Genomic DNA, 25,066 nt, shown 5'->3' with positions numbered 1-25,066 from the left:
CGATCATATAATGACTGACTTTTACGCTTATACAGACTCAGTCTGGAATCAGCCACCACAATATTTCCGCCCGCGCCTGTATTTGGATCGTTGTCCATGTTAACCGTTGTGCAATCGACACAACAACGGCAAATGAAATACCGCTTAAGCGACGATGTATAGACGCGAGAGCGAGAATGCAAGACACGAAAAGTCAAGAACCGCGGCTGCAGCTGCGCAGAGAATGAGAGATTCGACGCTTAAAGTACCGGAATTTGTCTATAAATATTCCAACCGCACTCTCACTGAATTTGCACTTTAAACTGTTTTTAATGTGCACACAAATGTATTTGTTGGTAGTTAAACTACCCAACAACACAATATTGTATAATTAATAAGTGTTTTAACGGAACGCGATTAAGCAATGGTTTTATATCACGTCGGGGGGTCACGAATGTTTGAGATGCCAAGCTTTTTTGGCACCTATGTGTTTCAAAAATGAAAAGAGATTTTGGGTTAAACTTGATAAATATTTAATCTTGGTGGCTTAGCGGAAGCCGATTGCTTGCTATTGCCAGATAAACTTTATGCGAGATCGATATGCAACCAATGCGCAGAGGGGTTAGCATAGAACTAAACTATAGACTACGGCGTTAGATCAAAGTGATTGCCGAAGTGGCGGCAGCAGATCAAAGTAATTGCCGAAGTGGCGGCGGCAGAGAGCCCCTTTAGTGGGAGAGCGCAGCAGCTCTGCAGAAAGTCCACGCTTTACAACATAGGCGGCTCTCTCTGCTCATACAATAATAATGTTAAAGTTACGGTTATTATTCAGCGGCTGGCCCGAACATCGTCGGTTGGTAGATACGCAATGTCGACTTCACCTCTCTTGAGAACCTCTCGAATATGATGTAACTTGACGTCGATGTATTTTGTACGTGCATGAAACATGGGTTTCTAGCAAGTTGGTGTGCTCCAATGTTGTCGCCGTACATCTGAATAGCTGACTCCTGGGACATCAGCTTCAAGTCAATGAGTAGGCTGCGAAAGTATATCGCCTCTTTTGCTGCAGATGATAAGGCTATGTACTCTGCTTCTGTGGAACTAAGCGCAACCGTCGATTGCTTTCTTGACTCCCAAGAAACTGCTCATCCTGCCAACATGCATACATAGCCAGTGAATGACTTCCGGTTTGTCATATCACTTGCCCAATCTGCATCAACAAAACACCCGATTGCCTCTTCTTGCTTTGTTGTTTTTGCCAAAATATCGAAAGATGTGCTTGGCTGCCGCTTAATGCTCGGAATGGGGATCCTGTTACCTTGAGCTAATTTATTCACCGAATGCGCAATGTCCGGACGAGTCATAACTGCAAGATAAGATAACTCTCCAATTTGCTTCTGGAATGATGTGATGTCCACCTTCCAGTAGTCCTCTTTGTTGCATGCCACCTGGTAACCAGCTTCCAGCGGCGTGGACGTCTGTCGACAATCTTTCATCGAGTAACTCTCTAATGTACTTTCGTTGGCTGATTGAAATCGCACCAGTACTGCCTTCACGTTTCACCTCAATACCTAAAAAAGTATTGCATAGGCTCGATGTCAAACACATATTTTTACCTGGCTTACAATACAGACAGGATTCGTTGACAGTCGGTAAAAAACCAATGCGCCTCAGCGTTGCATCCAACATAGAGTTCCACGCTCTTCCTGCTTGTTTTAGCCCATATATGCTTTTGTGAAGCCTCAAAACGTGATTTGGGTGAACCTCGCTGATGAAGCCCTCGGGTTGTCTTATAAAAACCTCATCTTCCAATTCGCCGTTGAGACACCGTGACAACATCCATTTTATGTAGGTGGAGACCATGTTCGACTGCAAGTGCAATTATCAACCTGATAGTTACATGGCGTACAACTGGTGCAAATGATTCTTTGTAGTCGATCCGGTAGCGTTGGCTACAACCTTTCGCCACCAGTCGGGATTTGAGCTTGTTCACGCTTCCATCCGAATTGGACCTAGCTGCGTAAACCCATCTGCATCCAATAGACTTTTTTCCGCTAGGCAATTTAGTAGGCGTCCATGTGTTGTTCTTCACGAGAGATTCGTACCTATCCTTCATTGATGCTTTCCATATATCGCCATCAGTTAACCGTTCAGCTTGTGCATAGTTTTGTGCCTATGATACTGCTTCCTTGGTCGTCCTGGTTTGCCCGTTTGTACGATGATTGGGCGTCCTGGTCCTCTTCTTGGTTCTGGAATTACAAGAATGTCAGTACTGGACCTAATCTCCTCCTGATTTTCTGGCTCATTTTCTGGATCTCGCTATCTATTTCGGGTTCAGAGTTCTGGTTTTTTTGAACCTCAATTGATGCCATGTCATTAGAATCTGATGTATCTAGTTTACCCCCTTCAGGTTCTACAAAAATGACATCCCTACTCTCTACGAGTTTTCTGGTTTCTTTACTGACCAAACGATATGCTTTGGCTGTTTCGGAGTAGCCCAGCATTATATATTCGAAGCGAACATGTGCGAATATGTGCGAACATTGATTTCTTTGTTTTATCTAGAGCAATCGCTATTTCCTTCCTGTCCATATTTCAAATGGTGTCCTCCCACTCAAGGAGCTGTTTGCTACTCTATTTCACAAATACGCGGCAGTTCGAATCGCTTCTGCCCAATAGCTTCCACTCAACCCACCATGCAATAGCATACTTCTTGCCATTTCTACCAATGTTCTGTTGGCCCTTTCTGCAACTCCGTTTTGTGGAGGTGTATATGGCAGTTTCTTTATTTAAGTTTCTTTTAGTTCTTTAAGTTTCGCTTTATGCCATTTTGGTTCAGGTAATTCTCAAAAACGTGGCATATGTATTTCCGGCCATTGTCGCTTCGTAAAACCTTGACTTTTCGCCCAGTTCGGCACTCAACTTGACTTTTAAATACTTTGAAAGCCTCGAAAACCTGATCTTTGGCTTTTATGAACAATCATCAATAAATGTGGCGAAATATCAATTGCCTCTCATTGACTGATTTTGCCTTTTGCACCAAACAATGTTTATTGTTTCTCACTGTTTCTGTTTTATAATGTCTGGGTGCCTGGGCCCATAATCTGTTAAAGTTATTTTATTTGATAATGCAACAGAAGATCAGTATGCAGAATTTCGAGTAATGTACGCATGAGACTGAGACAGAAAGAAGAAGCTTCGATATGCAGCTGGGCACATGCGCAGTGTTGTAAAAGATCGATAACTAATTATCGTGGCGGTCAATTTGAACACAATCATCCCAACATAACAATAAAAAATAACAATTACATTAAAAATGAGTAAGCAACAAGTTGCTAGAAGAAATTTTATTCGTCGTAAATTCGTACAAAACGGAATTAATGATACGTGGCAAATCGATTTAGTGGAAATGATACCCTTTTATAAGGAAAACGAGGGGGAACGTTGTGAGTTGCTGCGGAGACCGCAACTCTACATTTATACCCGATACTTTGTCAGTATGGCTCTCCTCAGGCAGACTCCGCGAAAATTCAACGACACGACAAGGAGTGCGGGCGAGAGAGACAGAAAATCAGTCTGAGCGTGAGGTCGGGTGCTGCGTAGCCACTGCAAAAATGATCCGATCTGATCCAGATTCTGCAACCGGATAGATATGGTCATTCTCTATTACTTGAACTTTGCTGTATGGATAAAATTTAGTTTGTAAAACATTATGATCAGCCAATAAAATGCTCGGATTAATAGTTATGTGGTTCATGAATAGTTGTGCCTAAAATATTTTAAGATTTAATTCAGTTTCAGATTCCATTAAATAAAATGCTGTTTTTTTAATGTTAAAAGTAATCCTCAAATCTACATTGTTTATAATCAGTTTTGGTACATCTCCATGAACATTTCCGAATAGTTCAACCTTATTACTGTTTTTAAAAATATTTTTGAGCATAATGGATCCATCGGTGTTAACGTATCTACCGGATAATAATTTACCATAATTAGGATAATAACCTTGAGTGGCTAAGTGACTTTCACTGGCATCACTACCATAGTTTAAAATCGTTTGTGCATACGATCTATAATGATAGTTATTATCACTCTGAGAAACCAAAATATTATTTAAATATACGGACGAACTTTTAAACATTGAATGCAAAATATTTAAATTAAGCATTTCTTTTCGTTTTTTAAAGTGAATAGTAAAAAATTGGAATTGCTGAAGATTCAAATGGTACTTTATACCCTTTGGTATCGGTAAATAAGATGGAAATTTCTTTGGAGACCATATTTCAATGGTATTATATTCAATATTGTTGATTTGTATAAGTTGCTCTTTTTCATTATAATATAATACTCGAAAACATCGAGGTCTTTTATTTCCAACACATCTTGGTTTGATAATATCAGTGTAAACAAAAATCAACCCAATTTAAAACTGTTCAGACTCTATTGAGTCATTTTCATATCGAAATGTTTCTCCATTTACTAAGCTAATAACGAATTCTGTTGTTTCTTCAGATACAATTGAGGTCTTCTCAGGGCTGCTTTTTATACATTTATTTAGATATAAGTCCTATATAGATTCCTACTTCCCCTTTATCGTTCATGCTTTCAGTTATATTTACAATGTTTGTAAATGCACACTTAACGTTATCATGATATACATTTAACGAATCATTACTAAGTAATATCACGCAAAACTCTGTTAAATTTACCATTTTTATACCCGATACTCAAAATGAGTATGGGGTATATTAGATTTGTGACGAAAGTGGATGTGTGTAACGTCCAGAAGGAATCGTTTCCGACCCCATAAAGTATATATATTCTTGATAAGCATCAATAGCCGAGTCGATTGAGCCCTGTCTGTCTGTCCGTCCGTCTGTTCGTCCCTATTAGCGCCTAGTGCTCAAAGACTAGAGCTAGAGCAACGATGTTTTGAATCCAGACTTCTGTGATATGTCACTGCTCCAGGAATATTTCAAAAATTCGCCCCGCCCACTTCCGCCCCCACAAAGGACGAAAATCTGTGGCATCCACAATTTTAAAGATACGAGAAAACCAAAAACGCAGAATGACCATATCTTTAAGATTGCAGAATCAGAATTGGATCGTATTATTATTATAGCCAGCATCAAGAAAAGACTTTCATTTTTTCTCGCCCTGTCTCTCTCTAACACACACGTAGCATAGCCGGCTTTGCTTAGAGTAAAACATTAGCGCCTAGATCTCAGAGACTATAAAAGCTAGAGCAACCAAATTTGGTATCCACACTCGTAAGTTATCGGACCTAGACGAGTTTGTTTCAAAATTTCGACACACCCCCTTCCGCCCCCGCTAAGGACGAAAATCTGGGGATATCCACAAATCTCAGATACTTTTAACGCTAGAGTAACCAAATTTGGTATCCGCACTGCTGTTAGATCTCACTATAAAACGTATATCTCAAAATTTCGCCCCACCTCTTTCCGCCCCCACAAAGAACGAAAATCTGTTTCATCTACAATATTGAGGATACGAGAAAACTAAAAACGTAGAATCATAGATAATGACCATATCTATCAGATTGCTAAATCTGGATCAGATCAGATCGTTTTTATAGCCAAAATATAATATTCGTTTAATATTCGCGGCGTCTACCGGAGGAGAGCCATACTGGCTAAGTATCGGGTATAAATGCGGGTTGCGGTCTCCGCAGCAACTCACAACGTTCCCCCTCGTTAGTTCTACGTTCTTTGCAGTTTATTAATTATAGGAAAACCAATTAATTTTGCTTTTTCCAATTTGCACGGCCTTACTGTTTCTAACAGACCTCGTCAACCTTTCTCGTCCACTTAGGTATTTCAAGTCTTGAAATGGTTTTTTTTCACTTCTATACCTCTTAAGTTTTACTCTTAGCTTTCGCTGTTTATCAGTAATGCTGGTTTTTTTAATGCGTGAGTGTGTAAAAATGAAGTATCCTCAACTTTACGCTTATTATACTTTAGGTCTTACATCTAACCAAACTGACTCGTCTTGTGTTTGTATTCCAATGTTTTGAGGTGGTAAAAGTGGTTTGTTCTGCGTAGTTCGTATATCCATTGTCTTATTTATTTTTTTATTCTGATAGTAACACAATTCTTGACGTATTTTAATCCATTTATTAAAGGCACTAGTTTTTTATCATTTAAAATAGGCAAAAACGTTATATTTATTAAATCGTGTTTCTGGGCATTATTTAACATTTTTATACCCGATACTCAAAATGAGTATTTGGGTATATTAGATTTGTGGTGAAAGTGGATGTGTGTAACGTCCAGAAGGAATCGTTTCCGACCCTATAAAGTATATATATTCTTGATCAGCATCAATAGCCGAGTCGATTGAGCCCTGTCTGTCTGTCCGTCCGTCCGTCTGTCCGTCCCCTTCAGCGCCTAATGCTCAAAGACTATAAGAGCCAGAGCAACGATGTTTTGGATCCAGACTTCTGTGATATGTCACTGCTACAAAAATATTTCAAAACTTTGCCCCGCCCACTTCCGCCCCCACAAAGGGCGAAAATCTGTGGCATCCACAATTTTAAAGATACGAGAAAACCAAAAACGCAGAATCGTAGAGAATGACCATATCTTTTAGACTGCAGAATCTGAATTGGATCGTATTATTATTATAGCCAGCATCAAGAAAACAATTTCATTTTTTCTCGCCCTGTCTCTCTCTAACACACACGTAGCATAGGCGGCTTTGCTTAGAGTAAAACATTAGCGCCTAGATCTCAGAGACTATAAAAGCTAGAGCAACCAAATTTGGTATCCACACTCCTAATATATCGGACCGAGACGAGTTTGTTTCAAAATTTCGCCACACCCCCTTCCGCCCCCGCAAAGAATGCAAATCTGGGGATTTTCACAAATCTCAGAGACTATTAAAGCTAGAGTAACCAAATTTGGTATCCGCACTTCTGTTAGATCTCACTATAAAACGTATATCTCAAAATTTTGCCCCACCCCCTTCCGCCCACACAAAGGACGAAAATCTGTTGCATCCACAATATTGCAGATTTGAGAAAACTAAAAACGCAGAATCATAGATAACGACCATATCTATCAGATTGCTGAATCTGGATCAGATCAGATCATTTTTATAGCCAAAAGGAACAAATCAATTTGCAGTGGCTACGCAGCGCCCGACGTCACGCTCAGACTGATTTTCTGTCTCTCACGCGCACTCTTTGTCGTGTCGTTTAATATTAGCGGCGTCTGCCGGAGGAGAGCCATACTGACTTAGTATCGGGTATAACCGTAGAGTTGCGGTGTCCGTAGCAACTCACAACGTTCCCCCTCGTTTTATATGCAATCATATGAATTAAAATAACTTTGTATAATTGATGCTTATTTTTAAGCATTGCTCAATATTTTTCAAAAAATCCCCGAAACCAATGAACTTATCAAAACAGGTAAAAATCATCCTTTTGGATGAGAACTTTTCTATTAGAATTTATTCCGCATTTTGGACATGAAATAAAACGTAATGCATTTGTATTCTTTTTTAGAGCGTATAGTTGCTTTTTTGATATCTTATGATTTCCTCGTAGAGTATTCAATACTATCTGCCCTAATGCTTTTATTAACTCAATGTCACAATTACTTTTAATTGCATTTCGAAGTTTATTATTTGCCCGTTTGAGCACATAAAATAAATGTTTGTTCGCTTTCAGCCGATTTAGATTCTTTTTGCAAATAATTTTCATCTGAAAAGCAAACTGTATACCCAGAATTAAAAATATGTGTACGAAATCTAAGGAGATAATTTTTTCCCTGAATAAGATCAATAAGTAAATAACCATGTGGTTCATCTGCCACCTCCACATATATTCTGAAGAGATCCTGAGAATTTTCAGGATAACTTTGTCTTGCTAAGCATTGAAATTGAAGCTTTTCTCTAGGATTTTTGAGCGCAACGATGTATTTTGTGTTTAGTGAATTATCTCGAGTATGTGATGATTTATGAAATATATTTTGTGTGACTTCTATTACGGATAAATTCCTGTGGTGTGATCCTATTGTAAAAAGTTCACATACATGTTTATTAAATGCGCCCATCATTAAGTCATCTAGTATTAAGAGAATAGGCTCATGATTTTAATTTTCAACTGTTTCGGGAACTCCTTAATAGTATTCGATGTTATTAAAATTTTGTTTAGCATGCTCCTCTCCATAACACCAAATTATTCGATTAATTGAAATGCTCAGCAAATCATTCCTTTTTATACCCGATACTCAAAATGAGTATCGGGGTATATTAGATTTGTGGTAAAAGTGGATGTGTGTAACGTCGAGAAGGAATCGTTTCCGACCCTATAAAGTATATATATTCTTGATCAGCATCAATAGCCGAGTCGATTGAGCCCTGTCTGTCTGTCCGTCCGTCCGTCTGTCCGTCCCCTTCAGCGCCTAATGCTCAAAGACTATAAGAGCTAGAGCAACGATGTTTTGGATCCAGACTTCTGTGATATGTCACTGCTACAAAAATATTTCAAAACTTTGCCCCGCCCACTTCCGCCCCCACAAAGGTCGAAAATCTGTGGCATCCACAATTTTAAAGATACGAGAAAACCAAAAACGCAGAATCGTAGAGAATGACCATATCTTTTAGACTGCAGAATCTGAATTGGATCGTATTATTATTATAGCCAGCATCAAGAAAACAATTTCATTTTTTCTCGCCCTGTCTCTCTCTAACACACACGTAGCATAGGCGGCTTTGCTTAGAGTAAAACATTAGCGCCTAGATCTCAGAGACTATAAAAGCTAGTGCAACCAAATTTGGTATCCACACTCCTAATATATCGGACCGAGACGAGTTTGTTTCAAAAGTTCGCCACACCCCCTTCCGCCCCCGCAAAGGATGCAAATCTGGGGATATTCACAAATCTCAGAGACTATTAAAGCTAGAGTAACCAAATTTAGTATCCGCACTCCTGTTAGATCTCACTATAAAACGTATATCTCAAAATTTCGCCCCACCCCCTTCCGCCCCCACAAAGGACGAAAATCTGTTGCATCCACAATATTGCAGATTTGAGAAAACTAAAAACGCAGAATCATAGATAATGACCATATCTATCAGATTACTGAATCTGGATCTGATCAGATCATTTTTATAGCCAAAATGAACAAATCAATTTGCAGTGGCTACGCAGCGCCCGACGTCACGCTCAGACTGATTTTCTGTCTCTCTCGCACGCACTCTTTGTCGTGTCGTTTAATATTAGCGGCGTCTGCTGGAGGAGAGCCATACTGACTTAGTATCGGGTATAACCGTAGAGTTGCGGTCTCCGAAGCAACTCACAACGTTGCATAAGTTGCATAATGCATAATGCATAAATTGCTTAAACATTTTTGGTTATGTTTTATTTATTGATATTTTATAATTGTTTTGTAACAACTAAGATATTCTAGTTACGCGTCTTCTGATCGCGTATTTTGGGACAGTTTTTTTCTAAGTGAGTATCAGATCCGCAATAATTACAATAAACAACTAGTGTGTATCCGCATTTGTGAGGATCCTTTTCAAACAAACGCTTAAATGAATCTTGAAATTTTAGAATAGTTTTTCTAAATAACAATACCGAAATTTTGGGTGACTGCAATTTTTTTTATTTTAATACGACGAAAAGAAAAGGGGTGCGTGCGTTCGATTTCAAGGGTTTTTCTCGACTTCTTTTCATATATTCAAACAATTTCTTCTAAGCCTACCTTACCTACGGTGGCAAAGCGGGGCGAATTCGCCAAGAGCGAGAGAACGAGCTTTTATTGCTCTCCCGTTTTGCCCTAGCCTAACTTACACTAGACTTCATGAAATACTATCCTAATAACAAATTATTATTATTCAAATGGCGCTACACCGGCCCCGTTGAAGGCCTGGAAGGCTTCAAACCATTGGCAGAAGCGCCAATTTGTGTATCGGCCTCCTGAACGTGGCTCCGCTGCTCGTCCTTAGCTCGACCACTCTGACCCTTCCGTCCTGCCCGGCGGTTGTTCCGACCACCCTTCCGAGGAGCCACTGTTGAGGGGGCAGGTTGTCCTCGGCGACGATTACTAGGTCGCCTTCCTTTATGTTTGGCTCCTCCTGGTGCCACTTGCATCTGATTTGTAATCCTAGCACATACTCCCGGGACCATCGCTGCCAGAACATTTGCCTGGCTGACGAGACAAGCCGCCATCGCTTTAAGCAGCTCAGACCCTCCTGGTCCGGGGTCCTCGGTGCTGGAGGTGCGATGAGTGGCCCGCCTGTCAGCAGGTGCCCGGGAGTCAGCGCGTCTCCGTCGCTTGGGTCTGGGCTTAGGGGTCCTAGCGGGCGCGAGTTGAGCACCGCCTCGATCCCGACCAGCACGGTCTCCAGCTCCTCTGCGGTGAGGAGAGCGCTTCCGATGGCGCGTAGGAGTAGGCCCTTGGCAGACTTCACACCGGCCTCCCAAAGTCCGCCCATGTGCGGTGCTCGAGGCGGTATGAAGGCAAACTCGCACCCGCTTCTTGACGCAAATTCGCGTATCGCGTCCGCTTCCGCCTCCATCTTCCTCCGCAGTTCGCTGAAGTGGCGACTTGCTCCGACGAAATTTGTCGCGTTGTCGCAGTTCACGCGTTGCGGACATCCTCGACGACCGACGAACCTTTGGAATGCCAACAAGAAGGAATTAGTCGTCAAATCGGAGACAATTTCTAAATGAACCGCCTTGGACGCAAAACAGACAAATAACGCTATGTAGGACTTATAAGAGGGCCTTCCACGAATTTTCAGAGTCGTATAGAATGGGCCACAAAAATCAACGCCACATACTGAAAATGGGCGGAGAGCACGGAGCCGGTCTGCGGGTAAGTTGCCCATCATTTGGGTCTGGAGTAGCGGCTTGCATTTAAAGCAACGAATACACGACCTAACTGTCGCCCTGCAGACCGCCTGAGCATTCACTATCCAAATGCGCTGTCTAAGGATACTCACGAGTGCTCGCGGGCCGGCATGAAAATTCGTTTGATGCAGATAGCGAACGTATGTCTGCACAAACTGCGAGCGTTTTGTCAATAACAAAGGAAACTTGGCATTATATGACATAGGAGCGTTAACTAGTCGCCCCCCAACTCGCAACAACGAAAAAGAGCACCATGTCCCAGCCCCTTTATGGATGAAGGGATTCAAGCGCTGAAGACTGGGGCCTAACTTGGTGCCTTTACGAACCCTTTCAATATCTTCTTGAGACTCATTTTTCTGTGTTATTTCGACTATTTTTAGAAACGCCTCGTCATATTCTACGGATGACGGAATTTTTCCAAAGTTGAGACTTTTGTCTTTGCATTTTCGGATGAAGCGGAACACGAAAACGAACACTCTTAGCAGTTTGAGGTGTTACGAGTATCACTAAGTAATTTGGCTTGGCCGCGACGGTCAGTCCGACCGATTTCTTCCGACTTTCCATCTGTATCTCTTCTTCGGAAAGCTCGAAGTGTGGATTTCTGGGCCAGCTCTCTTCTTCAAACTTTATGAACTCCGGTCCTCCAATCAGATCGACTGCACGATTTCCTCTACGTCACAACCTCTCGAAACTATGTCTGCTGGGTTCTGTTTTGTTGGCACATGCCGCCACGTAGCTTCACTTGACCACTCTTGAATCTCCGCTACTCGGTTCGCAACGAATGTTGACAACGACGAAGGGTGGGATCTGATCCAATGAAGAGTAACTTCTTAATCTGACCAGAATATCATTTTATCAATTGGAACCTTGAGCAGTGATTAGATTCGGTGACAAAGGTCTGCTAGAAGGTGAGCGGCACATAACTCAAGCCTTGGGAGCGTTTTCGTCTTGAGTGGCGCTACTTTCGACTTTGCAGTCAACAAGGAGACCTTGAAACCTTCTGCAGTTTTTCTACGGATATAGACGCAGGCTCCATAAGCTCTCATGGATGCGTCGGAAAGGCATGTACTTGAATCGGTGACATGGGATCAGTATGCACAAATCGAGGTATGGTAATCTTCTCCAACTGACCCAAGGATTCTTTTAATAAGTTCCATGCTGTTTCCAAGTTCATTGGAATTGACTCATCCCAATCTAGCTTGTTGAGCCAAAGCTCCTGCAGTAGGATCTTTCCCTTAATTTCTTAAGGACTTAACAAGCCAAGGGGGTCAAACAGCTTTGATGTCACCGATAATATGTTCCGTTTTGTCGCTCTGAGACCCATAACTGACGTGTCAATTTGGAACTTAAAGACGTCTTCGTGTGGCAGCCACGATATTCCTAACGCCTTAGTTGACTCTGATTCCGAGATCGTTATCGGTTTAACTGTGCTCTCGGATGCGGTGACCTCAGGTGAGTTCGAAAACCATTTAGTCAATTCAAACCCAGCGGTTTGAAGAACCTGCGCCACATCAGACTTAATTGTCTTTAGCTCCTCTACGCAACCAGCACCAGTCAACATGTCATCGACATAGAAGTCGGAGTCAATAACTTCAGCAGCTTTAGGAAATGAGAGTTTTGCAGACTCACTCAATCTCTTCAAACACCGAATAGCCAAAAATGGGACTGGTCCAGTCCCATATGTTACGGTGTTGAGCTATTATATTCTCAAGGACTCAGACGGGTCTCTTCTCCACACTATGACCTGGAATTGTCTATCCGCATCAGCGACACAGACTTGGCGTTACATCTTCTTGACCTGTGTAGTCTGAATCGGAGCAATGTCGCATACAGCTCATCCTGTATCGTAGGACCGACCATCAATATGTCGATCAAGGCCACCTGAGAGGACGTTTTACAAGACGCATCGAAAACAACGCGGAGCTTGGTCGATCTGCATTGGGGCCTCAACACACACTGATGTGGAATGAAATAATGTGGAGTTTTGGGGATTGTGTTGTCTGTGGTAGACATGTGACCCAAGGAGAGGTACTCTTCCATGAACTCCAAATACATTGTCTGTAACTCGGGGTCACAAGACAATCTTTTTTCAAGCGATAAAAACCGCCGGTTAGCCACTTCAAAGGAGTTTCCTAAGATACTTGGATCTGATTTGAACGGCAGTCTTACTTCAAACCGACCTGAAGGCACGACCTGAGTAGTCCTTCTATAATGCTTTTCACATAACTTGTGTTCAGGAGATAACGACTTTTTAGAAGACGGCAATTCTTCCAATGACCAAAACTTTTGTAATGTGTTGTCGATGTGTATCACTGACTCTTCTCGACAACTCAAACAATTCCTCGCTTCTTGGGTGGCAGTCAACTTTGCAGTGTATCTGCCCGACACAATCCAGCCGAGAAGCGTTTTCTGCAGAGTTGGATAGTCAGGACCTTGTCGAATCTGACCAACAGATAAAAGTTCGAAAAATGTTTCTGCACCTATCAACATATCTATCTTCTGTGGCTTGAAGAAATATGGGTCTGCAAGTGGTAAGTTCTTCGGGATTTTCTAGTCAGTCACGTTAAGTGTTTGATCAGGGTGATACGCCAAAATGGACCTTAAAATCCAGAAATCAACCGAAAACTCACTACCAGTGATTCGCGACTTCACCACCGTGTGTATCTTTTTCTTGACTTGTGAATTGGATTCACCAATACCAAGCTCCTCCCTACGGATCTGTAAGCGCTGTGCTAAGTCCTCAGTTATAAAATTGGTTTGAGACCCCGAGTCAAGCAGAGCTCGGGCCAAAACATGTTCACCATTATTTGTTCGGACGCTTACGATCGACGTAGCCAGAATAACTCTATCCATAGCTGTCGCATGGAGAGCATGCGAAGTGGAAGGTTGATTCTGATTGGGAGGAGGAGAAGAATTCTCTGGGGGTGATGGTAACGCTAGACTTTTATTCGCCACTGTGTACCTATGCAATAAGGTATGGTGTGAGCAGCCACACACTCGACACTTCTTAGCTTTGCATCGTACTACAGAGTGGCCTGGCTGCAGACAATTGATGCACAAGGATGCAGTTTTTGCGAATTCGAACCTTTGCATTACTGCCAGCCGACCAAATGGACTGCAATCTGTCAACAAATGGCCTTTCGCATTGCAGTAGCTGCATTGTTGATTTTTAGTATTCGCGGTGGAACACGCGAATGAGCTCCGATTATGCGGCTTGCTTGGCACAGCTTTCTGCTCCTGCTTTGGTTTGTCCGAATTTTCGGCCGAAAGATGCTGATGTCTGCGATTAAGCAACTTTTCACAGTCCGTCCAAAGTGGCAGTTTGTCATAATCGAGCTGTTCTTCCCATTTCTCTTTGGTCACCGGATCGACTCTGCTCAAGACGAGATGAATAATCATCGCATTCGAGATCTTTTTATCATCGCCTATCGACAACAACGAACCATATATGGATGAGGCGGTATCGATAATGTTCTTTAAGGACGATGCTGATTGCTGGGTTATTTTGGGAAGATTAAATAGAGCATCAATGTGATTTTTAAAGATCAGACAATCATTATCGTAGACCCGTTTTAAGCTAGCCATTGCTTTCTCGTAGTTGGTCTCGGTTACTTGGAAAGCCCTAACTGTTCCCAACACTTCACCGGAGAGACACGAAAGCAAATGGTTGAACTTTTCGATAATTGGAATGCTTTGGTCATTATGAACTAGAGTCTCAAATAAACCTATGAAGTTTTTAAAGTCCGAAAAGTTGCCGCTGAACTGCGGCAGAGCTAACTTCTGAAGGCGAGCACGAGTTGGGCCACCATAAGCTGGTACTGCCGGTATTGTCTCATCAGCTGTCTTTAATGCGCAAATGAGAGACATTAATTTTGTCTTTGTGACAATTGAGAGTTCTTCCAACTCGACACCAAATTCATCGTCAATGTCTATATCTTCAATCTTCTCTTGAAGTTCGCGTGCTGTGTCAATGCTACGCATCAGCGTTTCGAGTCTGCACTCGAGCTCCGTCAATACCAGCGGTCCGCTAATAAACGAATGCCTTTGACACGGCAACTGCGCTTTTTCTTCAGCTCTTCAAGAACGATATTGTTGGCTTTTGAGGTCATATTGATTCTCAATACAAGCAACTGAAGACGAAAGATCGTTTCTAATAATCGTATTTAATGCCGAGGCACTCAATGAAATAATGGGTAATTGTACCCAAACGAGGTGAAAAACCAATATACCCGACAAATTTAGGGTAGAGCGTAGCTTGGCTGGCGCGTACACGAAAACCACACAAGAATACCAACGAACTGTACTGGTGACAAGCGAAAACGAAAAATTTCACCGCTGCAGTTCTGAAGAATTAATGTTGTGTATGCGTATGCACCGACAACGATCGACGCTAAATTGATTTGCGAGGCACGACTTTGTCTTAATTGATAGTTGGATCCTACTGACACCAAACGAATATACCCGACGAAAACAGGGTAGCGCGTCACTTGGTGTTTGGTTTGGATCAAGCGCGCCAAACAAAAGAACAACGATAAGCAACGGTGAAGAGCGAAAGCGAGACGAAAAAATTCACCGCTGCAGCTGCGTATTGGTATGCGTGCTTGGCCAACGACCCAACTATACATATGTATACATAATTGACACAACGAAAACGAGAAAGGGGAAAGGGGTGACAGCGATGGCAGTTAAAATGAGTTATATGTGTAGTTATTGCGTCCAAGAGGGTTAGATGTACATATGTATGTATATATGTATTAATATATATGCTCAACTCTAACTACAGCATGCAATCTAGCTCTACTATGTCATACGTACATATGTGCCAAGAATTGAAAGCGAGGTGCAATTGTTTCAGCACAAGACAATAATTGCGAGTTTTTTAATCTTTTCGTCTTCACTCGAGCTTTCAATTTTTTGCACAAATACCTCTTGGGAAGATAGGAAATTCCAGGTGCTGTACTCTCCTCTTGTATATGTAGCTGCACACAGGGTATTGCACGACCGACGCGGTGATTTTTAGTTTGGTTTGTTTAATTATTTGCACACACGTCGCGGTCAATTTGGCAATTTAGCTGCCGCACATATGCATGTACATGTATGTATGTATGTATAATAGATTTTGGCTATTTATCTTTTCTTCACTGTGTCACTGTCACTTTTTGCCTTCCACTTGAATTAATATGTAAATTAAGTCTACCGCCGTTATCTCGATGATCAGCGACGCTATGTGGGTAATTAGCTGGCGATAGTGGCCTCTTCCTTTGATGAGGTAACGGTGGATCCGGCGATTGAAACTGGATCAATGATGATTATGTTGTGTGATGGATCCGGCGAGCGAAACGGGATCAATGATAATTATGTTGTGGGACTTTCCCAACTATAATTGATAACACACTGAATTTTATTTACGGCAGTGCCGGAGCGTTAATCGTTCGTCTTATTAGAATGCAATCTGAACTGAGACTGACTTTACAGAAATGTCTTTGCTTAAGCTTACCCTACGAAGTCAATGCATCGCGCCATACCCCAGAGCCGGCATGCCGACTCAACATTCTTCCGCAAACAGCACGGGTGACCGTTTTCACTTGCTGTGTGCAGAATTCTTGGCAGCGCGTCAGCATTGTTTGCTGAGGGCAACCAAATACTTATGATTACCTGCTGCGTACTTAGAAACAACAATGTATGACAGAGAGAGTTCATATTATATGCTTAGTTGTTAACTACCCCCCCCCCCCCCCCCCCCCCCCCCTCAGGATGATGACCGTCCTCGGTCATATTTAAGTTGTCCAATGTCAATGTGGCTCGCTTTCTCCTTAGCACCATGAAAAGGACGAATGAGCCAATTAGTCCGACGTTCAGGACCGCATCAACCGTGAACCACAATTTGGGTGAACCCGCCGCAGTTACTTCCTCCTTGAAATCTCGAATTGATTGCAAGTTGTTGATGTTCATACGAGGCAGGAGTGGTATGCTTAATGTCGGGTCATGTCCGATGATGTTTAGGGGCGGTGACCTCACGGTGCCAGGCTGCTTGCTTGGTGATTTGCGCAAGTTTACAAATTCTGCGCCATTAATAGCTGCAGACCGTTCGAAAGTTATCAAGAAGGTTCCTGAGACAGTCACTTCTGCTACATCATCTGTTCGGACGCGCGCTGTCGCTTCGTTGATAATCACGACGCCGTCATCTACAGGTGTTATCGCTTTCAGGTGGCTGGGTTGGGTATGGCAGTTGGCGATGTTTCCAGCATGAAGGGAGCTAGCACAGGTTTCGCGCCGTGCTCGTTCGCAGAAGGTGTTATGCGTAGTCACGGTGCATCCAGTAACTGTAGAGGTGGCCTTTTCGCATTCCGCCAGCGTGTCCTCGTCGAGTCGCAGAATGGTTTGTTGGTGTGAAACGGGGTAGACGGAGACCTTTTGGCACCTAAACTCAACTTTAGGGTAGGCTATTAATATGTGGATAATGTTCTCGGACTGAAGGACCTTGATCTTAGAAGCTTCTATTAAGCTTACTATTGGGGTGTCTTGCTCAATAAGTGATTTCAGATCGGTGTGGTCGAGAATTGTGGGATTTACTATGTTTGCTTTTGCCAGCGTTATAGTTAGTATTAAATTTTGAATTTCCGTGTTCAGTATTCTATTTTTGCCAGCAGTGTTTCGAATAAATGAGGAGTGTCAACCAAATCGCCTTTGCGGGAGCTGATAATTTTATTGAAAGTGTCCGTCAGTCTGTTTATTTGCTTTTGAGTTTCGGAGTTTATTAAGTTGGCTTACTAGCTAATTGTGGGGAAAACTTATTTCAGGTTGTCCTTATGGACCACCCTCCCCTTAATGAGAACAGACGTTCCCAGGTCTGCTTCGACCTTTTGTTCTGAGCATAATGGAGTTAACTTGTTCCCTAGCCTTTTGTTGTTCTTCTGGAACACCTTTTCTCCTACCTCGAAAACACGGTTTTGTCTGGCTGCGTTGCACCTTTTGATATTGTCTTGCTGTGCCTTAATCAGCCTGTCTTTGACGTTCTCGCGACGAACATGAGCTACTGCATGAACGACCTCAATTGGTTTCTCTCGGGTTACTGAGTGTAAACTTTTGTTGTACTCTATCGTAGCCTTTAAAATTAATTCTGTAGTGTCGCTGATTTTCTTGTCTAGTTTGTGGCATCTCGCAATTTCGGTCAGGGTGCTATGAAAGCGCTCCACCTGGCCGTTTGAGGTGCTGTGAAGCGGAGCTGCATTCACAACGCAAATGCCGTAGGCGTTTCGGAGCATCGAAGTGATGGTCTCGGAATTGAAGGCCGCCTCGTTATCGCAATAAATTGTCTTAGTTGCGGGGAAAAGGTTAATAATTTGCAGTAGAGGGCTTGTGACATCGATTATTGTTCTGGATAATATCGGTTGGACGACTGCAAATTTGGAGAACTTGTCTACGCAGGTTAAGAATTGTTTCTTGTCTGTTGAGAAAATGTCGATATGCAACATTTCGCCAGTATAACTTGGTATAGGCGTTTCCCCGAGTTCCTGTTTCTTCGGGTGCCTATCGTACTTGGCTTTAGTGCAAACCCTGCAGTTTGCAACCACTTCTTTGGCCAAAGTGGCCATATTGGGAAAATAATAGTCACGAAGTACTTGTTTGATGTTTTCCTGAGCTGCTCTGTGCGCTCGATTGTGCTCGGCAGTGATGACTTCTAACTGCTCGTTTTTGTCCGTTATATCTTGCACAAGATTTTTACAGTGCCTGAATTGGGTGGCAGGGAAATGCAAAATCAGGTCGTGTTGGAAACTTGCCAACGTGGGGAGGTCGCAATGTATTGCATTAACGACTCCAGAATTCACAACTTCTTTGAGAGTTTTGAGAATTGAGCTCTTGTCAGTGTAACTGATCAAGTGGCGTGTTTTGCTGCGAAACAGCAACAGGTTTCGCTTTAGCGGGAAACGCGATTCCTCTAGAACAATCTGGTTCCTAAAACAATTCAAAGGTTTGTCTGTTGTCTCGAATGTGTAGGTCAGGGAAATTTCGCTGTGAACGGTTGCAGCGTCCGAACGGGGCCCATCTTGCAAAGCATTAACGTTTTGCCTTGAAAGGGCATCCGCCACCAGATTCTCTTTGCCCGGTTTATAAAACATTTTGGCATTGTGCTGGTCGATGTAAGATTTCCATCTTTTAATCTTAGAATTCGTGTTCTTGTCCGACACAGCGAACGTGAGCGGCTGGTGGTCCGTGAAAATGTTAATTTCCCTGGAACCGTACAGAAAGTTCTGCAATCTGCCTAAAGCCCACACAACGGCCAGCAACTCTCTTTCGTTGGTGGCATAGTTTTGTTCGGCCTGTTTTAAGGCGCGAGAAATCATTGTTATTGGCCTATTACCTTGGGAAAGAACCGCGCCAATTCCACTGGCCGAAGCGTCAGTGGTTAAATCGAACGGTTTCTGGAAGTCTGGGTACATTAGCATGACATCTTCTGATGCCAAAATGTTTCGCAGACGGTGAAATGCATCGCGTTGAGCTTCATTAAATTCAACAGGGATTTTCTTTGATACGTGCCTACTCACTGAACCATTTTCCCCTTTAAGTATGTCTGATATTGGGCGCGCTATAGCGGCAAAGTCCTTAATAAAGACCCTATAGTAGTTAGCTAACCCCAAGAATGACCTAACGCTGTAGACACTTTTGGGTTCAGGGAAGTCCTGAATGGCTTTAACCTTTTTGGGATCGGATGTTGCTCCGTCTTTGGTAACAATGAAACCCAGGAATTCAATACTTTCCTTGAAGAATTGAGTCTTTTCAGGGCCTACACACATGTTGGCGTCGATTAGACATTTTAACACAGTGTTGATGTGTTGAATATGCTCCGTTTCGTTTTTAGAAAAAATTATGACGTCGTCTACATAGACAAAGCAAATCTTTCCTATATGTTCCCTCAGGATATCGTCTATTGCCCTTTGAAATATGCTGCTTGCATTGCGCAGGCCAAACGGAAGCCGACAGAACTCGTACTTGCCGCTGCTTACTGAAAACGAAGTCTTTTCGCGGTCATGCTCCGCAAGGTAGATTTGGTGGTACCCAGACTTTAAGTCGAGGGTAGTGAAGTATTTCGCCTTCCCTAGATTCGCTAAAATCATGGGGATGCTTGGCATGGGATAGCGGTCCGGTATGGTTTTTTCGTTCAGTTTCCTGAAATCGATTACCAACCTTTTTTTTGGGTTACCGTATGAGTCAGTGCCTTTTTTATCAACCACCCATGTTGGGCTGTTGTAAGGCGATCTGGAGGGCCTGATTATGCCATCGTCCAGTAATTGTTTGACTTCTTTGTTTATGAAGTCAGAAACACCCATGAGACTCGGGTATCTTGAATACACAGGCTCGTCGTCCACTGTTCGGATTGTAGCGATGACAGCAGTATTAAAAGGGAGAGCTTCATCTGCATTTGAGAAGGCTCTTTTGTTTCTGAGTATCATGTCCCTGAACTCTTTCTTTACGGACGGAGGGACAACGATGTCGTTGACATCGGTGAAGTTCACATCGGCACATTGATAGTACTGGAGTTTTTCAGATGTACCCTGGTATTCTAGAGTGTTTTTTGCCAAGTTCAATTTGACTAGGGCTTGTGTTAGCAAGTCGAAGCCTATGATGGCGTCGAAAGAACTTAGGGTATCGAGGAGAAAAAACGGGGAGGTATGCTGGAAAATATTCATCAAGCACTTGCGCTTGATTTCGGTAGACCCGTGGATCGAGTTTACCGAGAATGACTTGGCGACCGGCGTTATGGCCTTTAGCTCTGTTAAGGGCTTCACATAATTCTTTGCCGCGCCAGTGTCAATTAACATCTTCAGAGTTCTCCCAGCCAACCGTCGTTGAATGTACGGAAGCCGGGAGTGTTCCCTAAAAAATTAATTGAGTCGTCACCAGGTGCGTACTCGTTCTCACTCTCTAATTCTTCAACTGCCTCTTTGGCCGCCTTCTCGAATTCTGTTACGGCCTCTTTGGAGTCTGATTGTACGACATTGTTAATGCGTTGCCGTCTTTGACCTGTTGAACGGTCTGACGAATTCTTGCGTTTTGCTGCGTTGGACTCGTAAGTCTGACGCCTGCTGTAGTCGGTTTTTTGTCTAAATCTGGAGGAAGAGTCAACTTCCATGGGCTGTGGAGCTTCGGATTGATTGTCTTTAGGGGCCTGAGGCTGGGGACCGCCCTTTTGGCGTTTTACAAAATGGGGATTTCTCTCCTGATTTTGCTCATCTTTGTTAAACTTGGTTTGTCTGCCTTGGGCACGGTTTTTGTTAGTTTCGGCAATTTGCGCTCGGTCTTGCAAGGCTTTAGCGTAAGAGTTCGCAAACATGCTTCTTTCAATGCTAGCCTCAGCTTCCCTGGCCAGAGCCAGTGCGGATTGTAGATCTTTTGGTTGCGCAGGGAACACAACCGCTCTCAACGGCTTCCTAAGACCGGAGATAAAGGCGTGCAAGGCGTCGTCTCTGACCTCCCGATTGAGCAAATCGGCGCCTTCTTGGTCATGAGACATTACAATTTTGTTAGTTACGAGAGTGAGCTTCTTTTCGACGTCATCGTAGTATTGCATCAGGGACATTTCGCCCTGCGTAACTAACTCCAAACACTGTCTCAACAAGCGCAAGGATGTTTTATCCGAGTATGTGCAATCTAGCCTAGCTAGTATTGCATCGAAATTTAGGACAGTGTTGTGAGACACTAGTAAGGCTCCAGCTGGGCCTTTGATTTTGTTCCTAATGATTGCTACCGCTTGGTAATGCGCCGTGCTCTTTGGAAAGCCCTTGAATAACTCGTATGCGTAGATGGCTGCTTGCCTCCACGCTACATACTCATCCTGTACACCGGAGAAATCCGGCACAGATTTAATAATGTCTAAGGGAATGTCGCATTTGGCGTCAGGATCGACGGATATTTTCTCGTATGTGACAATTTGCGGCGCTTCGACCTGCAAACTCTGCACCCGTGAAGCTAAAGCGGTTATTTGTGCTTGAAACTGCCTTTCTTGTTCCGCTAAGGCTTGCCTGATGAGAGTCTGAACTTGAGCCAGCTCCATTTTTTCAGTTACAACGATATCTGCAGGGGTAGGATTTATTGAGCAATTGATTCCCCCCTCCTCACTATCGGAACTATTAAATTCAGGTTTTTTCTCCCTATAATTCCAACTCATTGGTTTATGGTTGGCACTTTTCGAAACTTAGGCCGATCGAGAAAGATCGGCAGGTAAAACTGTTGGCAATAGTAGAAACTGGTGTATCTTGGGGTATGCAATATTTATTATAAAAATTGTTAAGGGTATGCAGCAGAAAATATAATGCTGCCGAAAGTATGCAAAGTTTTATTGACCAGGAACGCTGGTAAAAGTATGCAACAATTTTAATAAAAGTATGCAATGATTTAAAGGAATGAAATGCTGGTAGAAGAAGGCAGCAATATTTACTTTACTTTACAGTTTATCTTTATTTTTTTTTTTTCGTGAACAATTTCTTCAAACTGAAATCACTTATGAACTTACATGGTATGGGTTCTTATGTATTGGTTGGGCGCCAATTAAGTCTACCGCCGTTATCTCGATGATCAGCGACGCTATGTGGGTAATTAGCTGGCGATAGTGGCCTCTTCCTTTGATGAGGTAACGGTGGATCCGGCGATTGAAACTGGATCAATGATGATTATGTTGTGTGATGGATCCGGCGAGCGAAACGGGATCAATGATAATTATGTTGTGGGACTTTCCCAACTATAATTGATAACACACTGAATTTTATTTACGGCAGTGCCGGAGCGTTAATCGTTCGTCTTATTAGAATGCAATCTGAACTGAGACTGACTTTACAGAAATGTCTTTGCTTAAGCTTACCCTACGAAGTCAATGCATCGCGCCATACCCCAGAGCCGGCATGCCGACTCAACATTCTTCCGCAAACAGCACGGGTGACCGTTTTCACTTGCTGTGTGCAGAATTCTTGGCAGCGCGTCAGCATTGTTTGCTGAGGGCAACCAAATACTTATGATTACCTGCTGCGTACTTAGAAACAACAATGTATGACAGAGAGAGTTCCTGAGTTTTCTCAGGACCCTAAACAGTTTTACTGCTTCGTAAACAGTAAGCGTAGAACGTCCGCACACCCATCCTCGCTATCATTTTGTAATACGTCGGCAAATAATGATCAGGCAATTGCCGATCTTTTTGCCCAGTTTTTCCAAACTACCTATTCTGAGGAACGCTACTCTGGTCAACCGTACCCATACGGATTACCGAGGTCGAACGGCATTTTCAGTCCCTTGTTAAATGAGTATTCCCTACTTCAAGATCTTCGACTAGTTAAGCCGGTGTTTTCACCGGGTCCAGACGGGGTTCCAGGTTGTGTACTCAGGTACTGCGCCGAGGCTCTGTGTGGACCATTGCTTAAACTATTCACCATGTCCATTGATTCATCTTGCTTTCCCCCAATCTGGAAGGAATCGTTTATAATTCCTCTCCATAAAAAAGGTAGTAAGTCTGATGTAAAAAATTATAGAGGTATAGCAAAGTTATCCGCTATTCCCAAATTGTTTGAGAAGGTTTTAACTCCGCACTTGCAACATCTCTGCAAGTCACTTATATCTCCAACTCAGCATGGATTTATAAGGCGGCGATCAACCACCACGAACTTGTTAGAGTTTACCTCTTTCATTATTAAAGGCTTTCAAGGTAACTTACAGACGGATGTTATTTACACCGACTTTAGTAAAGCATTCGACTCTGTAAACCATTCCCTTTTAGCACATAAACTTGACCTTTTAGGGTTTCCGCCCAACCTCCTGAGATGGATTTCTAGCTATCTTTGTTCTAGGTCTCAAAGAGTCCTCTTCAAAAACTCCCTCTCTTTACCAGTAAAGGTTTCTTCGGGAGTACCACAGGGCAGCCATCTAGGCCCCTTACTCTTCACACTCTTTATTAATGACCTGCCTTCAGTAATAACATACTCTCGAGTACTTATGTATGCGGATGATGTTAAACTCTGTGTCCAGTACAAGGACATTTCATTTCATTCTCGCTTGCAATCCGATCTCAATAGCTTTCAGTCATGGTGTTGTGCAAACTTGTTACACCTTAATGCCTCGAAATGCAAAGTTATGACATTTCATCGTTCTAACCCTTTGTTGGCTCCCTACACCCTATTTGGGGGTTCTCTTGAGAGAATTACCCTGGTGGATGATCTGGGTGTTATGTTAGATCCCAAGTTAAAGTTTTCCGAACACATTTCTACCATGGTAAATAAGGCCATGGGCGTGCTTGGGTTTATAAAGAGGTGGTCAAAGGAATTTGACGACCCCTATATAACAAAGACTCTCTATACCTCGCTTGTTCGTCCGATCTTAGAATACGGCTCCTGTGTATGGTGCCCTCAGTACAAAGTACACCAGGACCGTATAGAATCAGTACAGAAAAACTTTTTACTCTTTGCTCTGCGGGGCCTTAACTGGGATGCGGGTGTAAGACTCCCATCTTACTCTAGTAGACTATTATTAGTAAACCTCCCATCCTTAGTTAACCGTAGAAAAATGCTTGGTGTGATATTTATGCACAACTTGATCAGGGGTGACATAGACAGCCCTGATCTGTTGAGCCGCATAAACTTCACGATTCCTATTAGACTGACTAGAAACTTTATACCGTTGTTCCTTCCACTTTGTAGATCGAATTATTCCTTGCATGAACCGTTTAGGGTCTTATGCTCGGACTATAATTCCCTCTACCATATTATATCCTCCACTAATTCTCTTCCTCTTATTAAATTACTAATCCTTACACACCTTTCTAGTAATTAGTAATTGTAGTGGTATTTGTATTTTGTATTTTATTGCATGCTTAATTTCTTAATAAGTTTAGTGCTAATTTTCCTCGAAGGTTAGTCTAATATCTATCTTTCTTGCATGCTCGCGTTTGGTTCGGCTACGCACCGCGCGTCATGCGGCAGCGCCCCTCGGTCGGTTGGGCGGGAGGAGGGCTGCGTTTTGCCTGGGATCCGCGCGTAACAGCCTTCTGCTGGTGTCACACGGGCCACTTGACGGTGCAGTAATTGCATCGCCTCTTTTTAGATGCAGTCATTGCATGTCAACGTCCAATAAATTAAAAAAAAAAAAAAAAAAATATTATATGCTTAGTTGTTAACTAACCCCCCCCCCCCCCCCCCCCCCTCAGGATGATGACCGTCCTCGGTC

At 42.8% G+C, this 25,066-nt stretch overlaps 1 protein-coding gene across 1 annotated transcript; it reads right to left on the bottom strand.

Moving 5' to 3' along the window:
- Window positions 1-9,817: 9,817 nt before the first annotated feature.
- Window positions 9,818-15,878, bottom strand: LOC117184892 (uncharacterized). The gene is made up of 2 exons (XM_033384001.1): window positions 15,788-15,878; window positions 9,818-10,624 (listed from the first exon to the last, which is right to left on the bottom strand). Exon 2 carries the CDS (start codon window positions 10,525-10,527, stop codon window positions 9,886-9,888), a length of 642 nt encoding a protein of 213 aa, XP_033239892.1. The 5' UTR covers window positions 10,528-10,624; window positions 15,788-15,878; the 3' UTR covers window positions 9,818-9,885.
- Window positions 15,879-25,066: the final 9,188 nt, after the last annotated feature.

This window comes from Drosophila pseudoobscura, chromosome X (genome assembly GCF_009870125.1).
Source record: "Drosophila pseudoobscura strain MV-25-SWS-2005 chromosome X, UCI_Dpse_MV25, whole genome shotgun sequence".
Lineage (NCBI taxonomy): Eukaryota > Metazoa > Arthropoda > Insecta > Diptera > Drosophilidae > Drosophila > Drosophila pseudoobscura.
Note: the sequence above shows the minus strand (reverse complement) of the source record. Positions and strands in the feature narration are given on the sequence as shown.